Source organism: Phyllobates terribilis, unplaced genomic scaffold (genome assembly GCF_046119375.1).
Source record: "Phyllobates terribilis strain yellow unplaced genomic scaffold, ASM4611937v1 Scaffold_11__3_contigs__length_659146591, whole genome shotgun sequence".
In the NCBI taxonomy this organism is placed as follows: Eukaryota; Metazoa; Chordata; class Amphibia; order Anura; family Dendrobatidae; genus Phyllobates; species Phyllobates terribilis.
The window spans coordinates 470,740,837-470,756,347 of record NW_027362771.1 but is presented as its reverse complement, the minus strand read 5'-3'; the positions used below and the strand labels follow the sequence as shown (position 1 = coordinate 470,756,347).

At 41.4% G+C, this 15,511-nt stretch overlaps 1 protein-coding gene across 1 annotated transcript in view; it reads left to right on the top strand.

Moving 5' to 3' along the window:
• The window catches only part of LOC141166547 (protein FAM169B-like), a 66,216-nt gene that overhangs the window by 23,830 nt on the left and 26,875 nt on the right, over window positions 1–15,511 (top strand). The window contains exon 2 of the mRNA XM_073653326.1: window positions 14,484–14,620. Within this exon, the coding sequence (XP_073509427.1) occupies window positions 14,484–14,620 (137 nt within the window). The remainder of the gene's footprint in view (window positions 1–14,483; window positions 14,621–15,511) is intronic.

Sequence of the window (15,511 nt, the reverse complement as noted above, 5' to 3'; positions counted from 1 at the left end):
GTATGAGTTGTTGCTGCGCTCTTGGGGTAATTTTGGTCTGTCAGCCATTCATGGGAAGGTTCACCACTGTTCCATGTTTTCACCATTTGTGGATAATGGCTCTCACTGTGGTTTGCTGCAGTCCCAAAGTTTTAGAAATGGCTTTATAATCTTTTCCAGACTGATAAATCTCAATTACTTTGATTCTCATTTGTTCCTGAATGTCTTTGGATCACAGCATGATGTCTAGCTTTTGATGATCTTTTGGTCTACTTCACTTTGTCAGGCAGGTCCTATTTAAGTGATTTATTGATTAAGAACAGGTGTGGCAGTAATCAGGCCTGTGTGTGAAATTGAAGGCTTCCCAAAGATGTGATAAACCACAGTTAATCTATGTTTTAAGGGGGGGGGATAACTTTTTCACACAGGGCCCTGTAGGTTTGGATTTCTTTTCCCTTAATAATAAAGACCTTCATTTAAAAACTGCATTTTGTGTTTACTTGTGTTATCTTTATCTAATATTTAAATTTGTTTTGTGATTTGAAACATTTAAGTGTGACAAATATGGAAAAGAATAAGAAATCGGTAAAAAAAATTAGTTATTACCACATGGAGTGACACTGGTCAGATTTTAAAAATTTTGCCTGGTCATTAAGGTTAAAATTGGCTTGGTCACTAAGGGGTTAAAGATGCTGTCTGAAACACGTTTGCCCCTTTCACTGCGGTATTTTAGCTGTGATTGTTGTAGAAAAAAATAAGTCTTTGTTTTTAATCGGTCAATACTGGAAGCTGGATTCTTTTTCTTCCTTTCCACAGCAAAACACACAGAAAAAAAGTGGCAAAAAATGCATAGTGTGAACAAGCCTTTATATGCGGGTTTTTTTCGTTTTGTTTTCCTCTGACAGCAAAAATATACAATGTCAAAAACTCATAATGGGAACTTTTAACCTAAAGGGGCTTTCCGGGATTAGAAAAATACGGGTACTTTTTTCAAAATCTGCACCACACTTTCCACAGGTTGTGTGTGGTATTGCAGCTCTGCTTCATTCACATCAAATTGGCTGAGGGTCAGTAGCAAACACAATCCACACCTCTGCCTCCTTTTATGCCTCATTCAGATGTCAGTGATTTTCTCGTATGATAAAATCGTCCCGAGTTACGTCAGTGATTTGGTTCAGAGTGTCACAAGAGATTGGTCAGTTTCATCATTTTTTTTTCACTGATGAGAAAAACAACAAAAAAATTCTCCTTCTCCTCTCTATCAGTGAGTGAAAAAGGGACGGCACACGGATGACATCTGAACCCTGTCCAGTTTTTTTTCTCCCACGGACCCATAGACTTTTTTATTCCCAAGTTTGATCCAACGCTTGGATCGATAGTTACATAGTTAGTAAAGCCGAATAAAGACTTGCGTCCATCAAGTTCGACCTGTTAGTTCTGTAATTGCTAAAGTTGATCCAGAGGAGGGCAAAAACCCCAAATGATTTAGCCAATCTTCACCTGAGGAAAAATTCCCTCCCGACTCTGAAACCAGCAGTCAGAATAAATCCCTGTATCAACCTACTATTTTATTCTATTTTTAAGTATATGCAGAAATCTGCCTGGTATCTAGAAAAGCATCCAGTCCCCGCTTGAACTGGTTTAGTGAATCCGACATTACCGTCTCCTCACTCAGTGAATTCCATATTCTCACTGCTCTTACCGTAAAGAACCCCTTCCTATGCTGGTGCTGAAACCTTTTCTCTTCCAGTCTTAGTGAGTGCCCTCTTGTTACCGTAATATCCCTCCTTTTGAACAAATCCCGGGCAAGGTCTCTATACTGTCCCCTAACATATTTGTACACATTTATTATGTCCCCCCTCAACCTTCTCTTTTCCATGCTGAATAGTCCTAGTTTTGACAACCTCTCTGGGTATTGCAGTCCCTCCATTCCCTTTATTAATTTTGTTGCCCTCCTTTGTACCTTTTCAAGCTCATTTACATCCTTTCTATATATTGGGGCCCATAACTGAGCACAGTATTCCAAGTGTGGTCTGACCAGTGCTTTGTACAGTGGAAGAACAATGTTCTCATCCTTTGCAGCTATACCTCTTCTGATACATCCCATTACCCTGTTTGCCCTTACAGCAGCGGCCTGACTTTGGGCACTCCAATTTAGTTTGCTATCAATCAGGATGCCCAAGTCCTTCTCCATCTCTGAATTCCCCAATGATTTCCCATTCAGTGAGTACTGGTGACTTCCATTTCTCCTTCCCATATGTATGACCTTACATTTCTCCTCGTTAAACCTCATTTGCCATTTAATGCTCCACCTACCCAGCTTATCCAAGTCCCTCTGTAGGTCTGCACTGTCCTCTTTTGTATTAACTGTTTTACATAACTTTGTGTCATCTGCAAATATTGATATTTTACTATTTATCCCGTTGACTATGTCGTTAATAAAGATATTAAATAACATTGGGCCTAGTACAGACCCCTGTGGTACCCCACTAGTGACGCTTACCCAATCTGAGTATATTCCATTTATAACCACCCTCTGCCTTCTATCCTTTAGCCAGTTAGCTACCCACTTGCAGACATTTTCCCCCAGCCCCATCATTCTCATTTTGTATACCAACCTATTATGTGGCACGCTATCGAACGCTTTTGAGAAGTCGAGATACACGACATCCACTGGTTCCCCCTGATCTACTCGAGAGCTAACCTCCTCGTAGAAGTCAATCAGGTTTGTTTGGCAGGAGCGATTCCTCATGAATCCATGTTGGTTCGGGGTTAATAGATTATTAGCATCAAGATGCTCCATGATTGGAGATGCTTTTTTCACTGTTTTCAGAACATTAACAATAAGAACATGGAAGAGTCCAGGAGCCATTTGGTGAGCTGCATATCCTGCTACATGTTCACAGACTTGCCAGTGGAAAAGCCAGACTTCACATGCCAGAAATGCAAGCTTGTGTCCCTGTTGGAGGAAAAGTTGCGAAATCTAGAAGAGAGGTTAACTACCTTGAAAATCATTAAGGAAGGTGAAGAGTTCTTAGACAGAGCAGAATTATCTCTTCATGATTCAGAAAGAGAAGAAATTCGAACTGCACCTGACGAAACAGAGGAATGGAAGCATGTGACCCACAGAAGCAGGAGGATCGAGAGGCAGTCAGCACCCATACTGCTCAGGAACCAGTACCAGGCTCTCACACAGGAGAACCATGAAGAAATACAGCAAGATAAGACTTTGCCAGCAATGAATAACCTTGTAAGCCCTCAGAATCCTCCTGGATGGAGAAAGAAGAATGTTGTGAAGAAAAAACTGAGAGTGGTGGTCATGGGGGATTCCCTGTTAAGAGGAACAGAGGCCGCTATCTGCAGACCAGACACAACCTCAAGAGAAATGTGCTGTCTTCCAGGAGCAAAAATTAAAGATGTGTCTGACAGGATATCAAGACTCTTCAGACCTACAGATCACTACCCATTCCTGCTAATACATGTGGGGACAAATGACACCGCAAGAAAGGACCTGGAAACCATCTGCAGTGACTTTGAAGACTTAGGCAAGAAAGTGAAAGAATTGGGAGCGCAGGTGGTCTTCTCATCCATCCTCCCAGTGGATGGCCATGGAACAATGAGGTGGAATAAGATTCTACAGGTGAACAACTGGCTACGTCGATGGTGCCGTCAACAAGGATTTGGATTTCTGGATCACGGAATGAATTACCTATACGATGGACTACTTGCTAGAGATGGGGTGCACCTTACGAAGACTGGAAAACATGTATTTGGAAGTCGCCTTGCTACACTCATCAGAAGAGCTTTAAACTAGAACAATGTGGGAAGGGAAGCAAAAGGCCAGAAAAAGCCATACAGCTGACAAATACTACTGAGATCTCTGCTACTGGAAGTGGAAAAGAAGAACAAAGACAAAACAATTTAAATAATAAAAATATGGGAGGAAGAGAAACCAATCACAAACTAAAATGTTTTTATACAAATGCACAAAGCATGGGCAACAAACAAGGAGAATTGGAACTACTAATGCAGGAAAAGGAATATGATGTCATTGGAATCACTGAAACTTGGTGGGACGATACACATGATTGGAATAAAAGGCTAAAAGGATACAACTTATTTGCAAGAAACAGACTTGATAAACGAGGAGGAGGTGTTGCATTGTATGTTAGAAAAGCGTATATCTGCACAGAGATTGAAGCTTCAGAGACTGGGAGTTCTGTGGAAACTGTTTGGGTAAGAATACAAGGAGAGAACAACGGAAAGGACACCATTGTAGGCATTTACTACAGGCCACCTGGGCAAGCTGAAGATATGGATGAACTCTTTATGTATCAAATGACCAAGTTCTCCAAAAAATATGACGTAGTGGTCATGGGAGATTTCAACTATCCAGACATTTGTTGGGAATCTCTCTCAAGTAAAACTAACAGGTCAAGCAAATTCTTATCCTCTCTTGCTGACAACTTTATCTTCCAAAAGGTAGGGGAGAAAACAAGGGGATCTGCTACTTTGGATCTAATCCTTATAAACAGGGAGGAAATGGTTGAGGAGGTAAAGGTGGCTGGGACCCTAGGAGGCAGCGATCATGCTATTATAGAATTTTGGATAACTAGAGGAGGAAGACATGTGAAGACTCAAACTTCAAGGTTAGATTTTAGAAAGGCAGATTTTAAGAGACTCAGAAAGAGAATAGGAGGGATCCAATGGCTGGATGTCCTTAAGGACAAAAATGTCCAGGAAGGATGGGAAATTTTTAAAAATTAGATTCTCAAAGCACAATTGTTAACAATCCCGAAAAGTAGGAAGAATGGGAAGCATTTAAGGAAACCAGGATGGATGAACACAGAACTTAAACACATGCTAAAAAGAAAGAAAGAAATGTTTATTAAATGGAAAGAGGGAGGCATATCTAAAGAAGATTATAATGCAGTCTGCAGATCCTGCAGGGCACGTATCAGGTTAGCTAAAGCTGACAATGAATTAAGGCTTGCAAGAGATGTCAAAAGCAATAAAAAAGGATTTTGGGGGTATGTCAAAAGTAAAAGAAAAGTCAAAGATGCTATAGGATTTTTACAGGATGAAAATGGAGAAATGGTAAGAGAGGATGTTGAGAAGGCCGAACTTTTTAATTCCTATTTTGCATCTGTTTTCTCTCAGAAAGAAAATGTAACATCAACTGATCTTCACTGTCCTTTTAAAGGAATAGAGGAATCCAAGTTATCAGTAAACAGAAAGATTGTGAGGGAATATTTAGCTAACATAAATGAGTTCAAGTCTCCAGGTCCAGATGAATTACACCCCAGAGTACTGAAGGAGATTGTAGAAGAAATTTTAGAACCACTCTCCATAATCTTTGAAAATTCTTGGAGAACAGGAGAAGTCCCAGAAGACTGGAGAAGAGCAAATGTTGTTCCTATCTTCAAAAAGGGGAAGAAGGTGGACCCAGGGAACTATAGGCCGGTGAGTCTGACTTCTATACCAGGAAAGATCTTTGAACAAATTATTAAACAACATGTATGTAAGTACATGGATAAGAATGAAGTGATTAACCAGAGTCAGCATGGGTTTGTAACTAACAAGTCATGTCAGACTAACTTAATTTCCTTCTATGACAGAATCACTGACTGGGTGGATCAGGGAAATGCTGTAGATATAGTATATCTTGACTTCAGCAAAGCATTTGACAAAGTATCTCACATCATCCTTATTGAAAAAATGACCAAGTATGCAATGGACCAGGCAACTGTTAGGTGGATTCATAACTGGCTTAGTGATCGGACTCAAAGGGTGGTTGTAAATGGCTTCACATCCAGCTGGATGAATGTCTCAAGTGGGGTACCACAGGGCTCCGTCCTGGGACCTGTATTGTTCAACATCTTTATCAATGATTTAGATGAAGGAATTGAGGGTAAACTGATTAAATTTGCTGATGACACAAAGCTAGGAGGGATAGCTAATACTAGAGAAGAGAGCGAGAGGATTCAAAAAGACCTAAATAAACTGGAGCAGTGGGCAGCAACCAACAGAATGGTTTTTAACAGGGAAAAATGCAAAGTACTACATCTGGGCAATAAAAATGAAAAAAGCATATACAGAATGGGAGGAATAGAGCTAAGCAACAGTACATGTGAAAAAGACTTAGGTATACTAATAGATCATAGACTGAACATGAGTCAACAGTGTGATGCAGCAGCAAAAAAGGCAAATACAATTCTGGGATGTATTAACAGAAGCATACAGTCTAGATCACGTGAAGTCATTATCGGTCTTTACTCCTTTTTGGTCAGACCTCATCTGGAATACTGTGTACAGTTTTGGGCACCACATTTTAAAAAAGACATAGACAAACTGGAGCAAGTTCAGAGAAGAGCGACCAGAATGGTGACTGGTCTGCAAACCATGTCCTATGAGGAACAGTTGCAGGATTTGGGAATGTTTAGCTTGCAAAAAAGAAGACTGAGAGGAGACTTAATAGCTGTCTACAAATATGTCAAGGGCTGTCACATTGTAGAAGGATCATCTTTATTCTCATTTGCACAAGGAAAGACTAGAAGCAATGGGATGAAACTAAATGGGAGGAGACACAGATTAGATATTAGAAAAAACTTTTTGACAGTTAGGGTGATTAATGAGTGGAACAGGCTGCCACGAGAGGTGGTGAGTTCCCCTTCAATGGACGTCTTCAAACAGAGGCTGGACAGACATCTGTCTGAGATAATCTAGTGAATCCTGCTTTGAGCAGGGGGTTGGACCAGATGACCCAGGAGGTCCCTTCCAACTCTACCATTCTATGATTCTATGATTCTATGATTGCCTCATTAATAAAGCCTTCAAAAATTTTGCCCACAATGGACGTCAGACTCACCGGCCGATAGTTTCCGGTGTTACTTTTTGCTCCCTTTTTGAATATTGGCACTACATTCGCCTGTCGCCAATCAAGTGGTACAGACCGAGTCTCAACAGAGTCCTTAAATATAAGATATAACGGTCTGTCTATCACATTACTTAGTTCCCTTAGTACCCGTGGGTGTATGCCATCAGGTCCTGGTGATTTGTTTATTTTAATGTTACTGAGGCGTTTCTGTACCCCAGCTTGGGTTAGATTTGTCATACTTAGTGGAGGATTAAGTTTGTCACTTCTCATTTCTCCTGTTAGTTCTTTTTCCTTTGTGAAAGTTGACGAAAAAAAATTTATTTAATAGATTAGCTTTATCCTCATCTTTCTCTATGATTTTGCCTTCATCACTTTTTATCGGTCCAATATTATTCGATTTAATCCTTTTACTATTTATATACGTAAAGAACAGTTTGGGATTTGATCTACTTTCCCTAGCAATACGTCTCTCTGTTTCCTCCTTTGCTATTTTTATTTGTTTTTTACAGGTTCTCGTTTTTTCCTTGTAACACATTAGTGCCTCCTTGCTGTTTTCCTGTTTTAATCTCTTGAATGCCTCTTTTTTGCTATTTAACGCCCCTTTTACGTTCTTATTCAACCATATTGGTTTCCTCTTATTTCTGGCCCTTTTATTCCCATACGGTATATACCTCTCGCACTGAGTATTCAGAATTCTTTTGAAGGTTTCCCATTTACTATTCGTATTTCCTTGATTAAGAACTTTGTCCCAGTCTATAAGTTGAAGGTTTTCTTTCAGCTGATCAAACTTCGCCCTCCTAAAGTTTAATGTTTTAGTTGTTCCCTTATTGATAACCCTACTGAAGGGCATTTTGAAATTGATAATATTATGATCGCTATTACCTAGGTGCCCCCCTATCAGGCCTATTAGTCAATATTAAGTCCAACACTGCCTTCCCTCTCGTTGGTTCCTGCACTAGTTGGGAGAGATAATTATCCTTGATATTTGTCAAGAACCTTTTTCCTTTCTGCGATCTACAGGTTTCTGTTTCCCAGTCAATATCCGGGTAGTTGAAGTCCCCCATTACAATCACCTCATTATGTTTTGCTACTTTGTCTATTTGTCCTAATAGCAGTTTCTCATTCTCCTCTGTTATATTAGGTGGCTTATAGCAGACCCCCAGTAATATTTTATTATTATTTTTTGCCCCCTCTATCTCTACCCACATGGACTCGACCCCCTCTTCTCCCTCTCCTATATCTTCCCTTAGTCTGGGCTTTAGACGTGACTTTACATATAAGCAGACTCCTCCGCCCTTCCCCTGTTTCCGGTCCCTTCTAAATAAACTATAATCTGTTAAATTTACCGCCCAGTCGTAGCTATCGTCTAGCCAAGTCTCTGTTATACCTACGATGTCATACCTCTCCTCCGATATAAGCGCCCGCAGCTCATCCGCCTTATTGGTCAGGCTTCTTGCGTTGGTCAGCATGCAAGATAAAACTTTGGGGTTATTTAGCATCCTATTCTTCTCTAATTATCTAACTGTACTATCCCCACCCCCCTCTCCACCCTCATTATATTCACTTCTCCCCTTCCCCCTTGCTTGCCTCACATCCCACCTATTTCCTTGGTTTCCCCCCCCCCGTCTCTAGTTTAAAAACTCCTCCAACCTATTAGCCATCTTCTTCCCCAGCACCGCTGCACCCTCCCCATTGAGGTGCAGCCCGTCCCTACGGTAGAGCCTGTAGCCGACAGCGAAGTCGGCCCAGTTCTCCATGAACCCAAACCCTTCTGCCTTGCACCAACTCTTTAGCCACTTATTCACCTCCCTAACCTCCCGTTGGCGCTCCTGTGTGGCTCGCGGGATTGGTAGTATTTCTGAGAAAACTACCTTGGAGGTCCTTGCCCTAAGCTTCCTACCTAGATCCCTGAAATCATTTTTAAGGACCCTCCATCTACCACTCACTTTGTCATTGGTGCCAATGTGGACCATGACCGCTGGGTCTTCGCCAGCCCCACCCAGTAACCTGTCAACCCGATCCGCGATGTGCCGGACTCGAGCGCCAGGGAGGCAGCACACCGTTCGGCGATCCCGGTCTTTGTGACAGATTGCCCTGTCTGTCCCCCTAATAATAGAGTCACCCACTACCAGGACCTGTCTAGCCTGCCCTACACTTCCCCCCTCCCCCTCATTACTGGAGCATACACTCCCCCGGCGGTCAGAGGATCTGTCGTGCTCCAATAATGCCGGTTCTGAACCAGCCTTCCTATACTTCTTCCCTCTATCCCTTCTAACTGTTACCCAGCTCCCTGCCTGTTCAGCCTGCGCTTCCCCACTAAGCTCCACCCCCAGTGTGGACCCATTGAGTGTCTGCTCGGTGAGCAGCAAACTCCGATCCATGTTGTCGATGCTCCTCAGTACCGCTATCTGAGCACTTAGATCCAGGATTTGGGCTTCCAAGTGCACGATATGCTCACATCTCTCGCAGCAGTATGGATCCCTGAGCGGTAGCTCAGGGAATGCATACATTGCGCAAGATGTACACTGCACGGCTCCGGCCAACATGGACGTCATTCTAAATATGGGGATACAGTCAGTATATATGTACAAGTACAAAACACAATTATTTATATATAGGTGTATGGACGGGGATCAATTAGGGATGTGCAAGTGTATCGATTAGATATCGGCACGGGATCAGTTAAGTATGGACGGGGGATCAATTAAGTATCAATTAAGTATGGACGGGGGATCAGCTGAGTGGGTCAGGTGGATTAATTAAGTGTGGACGGTGTGTCAATTAACTATGGACTGGGATCAATAAGTATGGACTGGGGAAATAATTAATTGTGGACTAGGGATTCAATCAATTAATTATGGACAGGGGGTTTAATTAAATAGGATGGGGGGTGAAGCAAATAAATAGGTATGGACGGTGGGTCAATTAACTAAGGACTGGGGATCAATAAGTATCAATAATATCAATAAATATGGACTGGGGAAATAATTGTGGTCTGGGGAATCAATCAATTAATTATGGACAGGGGTTAATTAAATATGGTGGGGGATAAGGCAAATAGATAGGGACTGGGGATGAGTAAAAGTGGACAAGGGGAATCTATTAAATAGGACAAGGGGGATCAATCAATTATGGGCTGGGGGGGTCAATCATTTAAATGTGGTCAGGGGGATCACTTTAATATGGACGGGGGGTGGTCGGGGATCAATTAAATGAGGACGGGGGTTCAATTTAATGTGGTCAGAGGGATCAGTTAAATATGGACGGGGGTGTTCAGGGGAATCAATTTAAATATGGACGGGGGTGATCAATTAAATATGGACGGGGGTGTAATCAATTAAATATGGACTAGGGAATACAATACAATTACAATACAGATACAAATACAATACAGTACAGTACACACTTGGGTTCAGTAGGGCCGCTTATCGCGGCCTCCTGCCCCTCACTCACCTCCTCTAGGGACGCTGCACGCTATCACAGCGCGCTTGTCCCTCCGGTCGCCTCTTACCGGTCCTCCTGATCACCTCCTGGTCACCACCACCTGGCACCCTCCGCTGGCCGGCACTGCACGCTGCCACAGCGCTCTCTTGCGCTCGTCCCTCCGGTCGCCTCCTACTGGTCCTCCCGGTCCGCTCGGTAACCTCCGCCTGGCTCTCCTCCCTTCCCAGGAGCTCTCTCCACACTGAGACGTCTCCTGTATTTTGCATGGAAAACTATGTCCACAGAAAAATCACTGACCTGTGACATAGACTATCACAGGTACGAATGCTGTCAAGAACAAAGATCACGGATAGCACTTATGCGTGAAAATCTGACATGTGAATGAGCTCTTAAGAGTTTTATAGTATATGAAGCCCTGCTAAGGCCTCATCCATGAAAATAAAGGAACTGTTCCCATCAGTGTGCTGGGTCAGATTTTCATCAGTGTTAGGTCAGTGTATCGGTTTCATCAGCTTTTCTCATATACAAAAAAAAATATGTTTTCTCAAGCTTCTGCTATGAAATAGTAAAAATCGGATGTCATTAGGATGTCATCAGTATGGTCAGTAAGTTTTTCATGAACCTGCATTGGCAAGTTTGATCCATAATCAGAAGCCGCTATGTCTCAAATTATTATTTTTAGGTTTTTTTACAGACACACGGCCTGCAATAAAAAACTATGGACTTCTGAGCTGCCACATAGACTATAAAGTGTAGAAGTTCTATCAGTCAAAATCACAGTCTCACAGTTCCAGCAAAGTGGATGGGATACAAATCTCCTGCCCGCTCTGCTTTATTTTTTTTTCTACTCAGCTTAAACTGATCTATGGTGCGTGTTTCAAATCGGCTACATGTCAATCTTTCTTATGAGTATTCTGAGTTTTATGTGCAGATTTTGTATTAGATGTGGAGGATCCACAGGTAAAAAAACACATCTGTGTTTTTATTGCGTTTCCACTTTGGAAACACTATAAACACATGTAATCCACACATGACTGTATCAATAAAATGTTATCAAAGACAAATGCCTGGAAGTGTCAAAAACAAAGAAGCTTTATTTAGGACATGACATGACAAAAGACACAGTGTCAAAAATGTGATAAAGACACAATGGAAAAAAAACTAATTTAGTAACCTAATTTACTTAAGGCTGGGGTCACACGATCATTTCTCTCATCTGGCTGATTATGCTAATCACACTCTGATCAAACTTTGATCAGTGTTTGATCCGATGAGGAGAATTTTTTTTCTCCATTCAGTCTGTCTGTGAAAATGCGACCGCACTTGGATGTCATCCGAGTACTGTCCGATTTTTATCTGACAAAAAATTCTGACAAAAAATTTTCTGACTCCTTACGTTTTTGCTGCATTTTTTTTCAGTGCAGATTTGTCAGAAAATTGCCAGCAAATTGAATGAGATTCCTGAAGTCTCTTATTTGTGACTTGCAGATTTAAGCTTTGTTCACACTTTGCGTTTTACAGTACCAGCAAAAGCTGTGAGATTTCAGAAATCTTATGCTTATACATTGTTTTTTTTTCCTGACTGAATTGGAAAGCTGCTGCGTTTTTGATCACTGCAGCATGTCGCTACTTTCAGCGTTTTTGCAGCGTTTTTATTTTCATTCCTATTTCCTATCCTGTTAAACATTTCCGTGTGATCTGATGGCAGAAGAAAATAAGAATGAAAGAGAATTGGACAATGACAGCAAGTTGCAAAACAAATGAAACAATTTGGATTTCTCGAGACCTGCTTGTCACAGTGCGACTTCATTCACTTGTAGTAAAACTGCTTGGACACAACATGCTTGTAATTCTTTTTGCTTGGAACAGTTCGGTGCAGTATTTCATAGCTGTAAACCAAAGGCCATGTGTAAACATGGAGCAGTAGTAATACCAGAAGCCATCCAGATTGTTTGCAGTTCGGGTACACAATTGCCAGTGTGTACAGGACCTCACTAGTCGCTCAGTAATACACATACAACTTATCGCTTCATATGTCAGAAAACGGGTATAAGTGTGTGGCTACATGACGCGTAACTCCTAGTGGCTTATATTGGATCAGGTATCGGGCATTACTAAGGTGTTGTAATTATACATATGTTTTAATATTCTAACAGTTTTGTTCCAAAAACGGAGCCATGTACGAGCAGCAAGACGTATAGATAAAGCTGCAAGTTGCTTCTAAATGTTAGGGGGCTTTTATAAATTGTAACAGAAACCTTCTGACACATGATCCCAGATTGTAACCTCGGTATGACTTATGTCGGGAACGTGTTTTGTTTCCTGTTAATCCCAGGACCCAGTAAAGTCCCTCCGTCACATGGCATTGTATGCTTCCCTATGGCCGAGTGCATAAAACAACTTGGTCCTATAGAAAGTGTTCTCAATATCCCACCTAACCCGGATGACTTATTTCTCTATATAAATGCCTTCCTTACGATGGAGCTGAACTACGCAGAAACAAATGCAAGGAAGCTGATATCCTAGCGAGACCCTCCGGTCTTGGCTCTGCTGGATGGAGAGAGGGAGGGGGTTGTTTACCAGTTCTTGTCTGTTTAAGATGGACTCAGTAATGCCCAGAATTCCCTCTGCAGAGGGCCGCGCGTCTAAATTTACCCTCCTTGTGGTTATATGGTATCCCCTGTGCAGATACTGTCATTTGCATTCACATTTCACTTTCATTTATTAATTTACCTTATCCCTTCATGCGAAATAAAAACTTTTACAATTCTTTAATGTACTTTGTTTCAATTCACCACAATTTGCAAGATCTCACCTCCTATCAGAAAACTGGTAAATTCATGTTTACATCCAGCCGCAAAAACTGCGATGTGTAAACATAGCCTATGTGAGCAAACAGTCTGGTCAGATATTCTACACACTGAGACATTGTAGCACATGATCATTTAAAGAGATTTCAGCTGATGGTATCTTTAGCACATAGAGTGCCTGCAGACGTTCATCCCAAACCCCTTTGAGCTGACCATACACTTGAGAAACATGTCAGACAAGCGTATGTTCGGAAAACAACAATTCTCCTAATTCTGCAATACATATGAGCAAACAAATCAGTCAAGGGTTTGTGTTTTCAACTGGGAGACAGGAAAAGTCGCTGCCGTACGCCTCTGGCAGCAACCCCTTGTCCCTGAAAGCAAAAAGGCCGGATGTTGAGAATCCATCTTCCCGATTCTTCTCTCCCCAGACATCATCTGTCTAGAGAACCCAGTACTTATCAAATGGCTGGCCCATCCTGCTGAAATTGGCGGTCTCGTCTTATATTTGGCTTTGCACGGTATTAGGCTTAGTGCCCACGATGCAGAAATGAAGCAGAAATTTTCCTGAGCATTTCTGCATCTCCTTGGCAGAAAAATGCATCCGTTTTTACATGCGATTTTGACGCAATATATTTTTAATTTGCAATTTAAAGGAAACGTGTAATCAGAAAATGACCTTTTGTTGAAATAATTTTTGTGTTAAATGTATTAAAAAAAATATCCCCCCCCCCCCAAAAAAAAAAAAATTTTTTTGTTATGTATGCTCTGTATTAAAAAAAAAAAGTAGAAATGTTGCGAAGTTCACACCGGCCAGATGAGGCTGTTGAATTCGGTTCAGGAGACTCGTGGATAGTACGTACATTGCAGTCTGCGCTCAGACTGAGCTTCATGAAAGTCTGCATGAGTCCTTAGTATGAGATTCTTAAAAGCAATGTGTCATCAGAAAATGACCTAATGTGTTATTCCAGATTTTTGTGTTAAATGTATTATTATTTTTCTTATTTGTGACAATGTTTTATTTTTCCATATCACATTAAAAATAAAAACTAGCAATCTTGCAATTTTCACAGCTTCCTTCAGGATAATGACTTCTCAAAAATGTAAATCTGTGTGAACATGCTCTTATTATTAGCTGGGTGTATTGGTCAGCTAGTATCACGCAGGCGATTTCAGATGTTGTCCTGAATCTCTTCACAGACTGGCATAGTAGTGACTACAATAATATTATATTAGACAATTGCTATTCAACCTTCTCTAAAAGTTCTCAAGTGCTTTATTCTGCATTTCTCAGAATTACCTACGGAAACACCTTGTCCTCCAAAGGTTAACGAGACTGAGCTCTGTATCTAACACGTGATGTCATTTTGCAGATCTCTGTTCCCCCGTTGACAATATTACCTCGTCAACCTTGCGAGGTGTCTTGGAGAGCTCAGCCCGGCACTACCTGCATATAAGGCGGCATCATGGACCCTCTGCTGAATTCTTCCCCTGTCCAGATGGCGAGACGGTATGTGTGTGTATAACATAAGAATTGAACTGAACCAGTGTGACGGTCTAAGGACTATAATGCCAACCAATGGTCTTCGTAATTTCCCTTCAGACGTAACTAACTATGGCTTTCAGCCTCAACTTTCTTGCCTGCATTTTTATGTTGTTTCTCTTACTGATCTGTGTACCTAATTTCCAGTTGTGCAACCTTGGAATAACATGTTTGCCAGTAAAAGGCCCACCCAAATTGTCCCGCTCTCAACATCTACAAGCAGAGACCCCATTTGAACCTAGTATTTTTTTTCTCTTCGCTTCCCTCTTTTAGAGTCCCCCCACGTCCCTCACATATTTTCAATGCCTCAACTATATTCACCTCCATCAGCCAAGAGGCTCTTCCTAAACTGAGCAGAAATTCTTATGAATCCTCAGCTGTTTTGCATACTTCTAGCAGTAGAGATTGAGGCTATCCTTGTATTTTAGCTGAGCGCCCCCCACTGACTGTGACTGAAAACACAGAGCAGGGTTGTCATTCCATAGATGTCTTGGGAAGAGAAACTGTTCCCATTCCAGTTTTCTAAATTAAGTCACAGTAAGATTGTGTGATTTCTAGATACTCTACAATGCTAAAATCGACATACTTGGGCTGATTGCTTTAAGGTCACGTTCCCACGTTGTATTTTTGAGTTTTTTTATGCTGCGTATTTTTGAAAAAATGCGAATAACCTATTTTACGTATTAGTTGCAGAAAATCTGCAACATCAAAAGGTCATTGTGGGAATGTAGCCTAAGGATTTTTACCAGTGATGAGCGAGCATGCTCGTTACTCAAGATTTACAGGTGTTTTCCGAGTATCTTCAGCTGTGCTCGGGTGTTATGTTTGAGTCTCTCCGTGTGCATGATTTGCGACTGT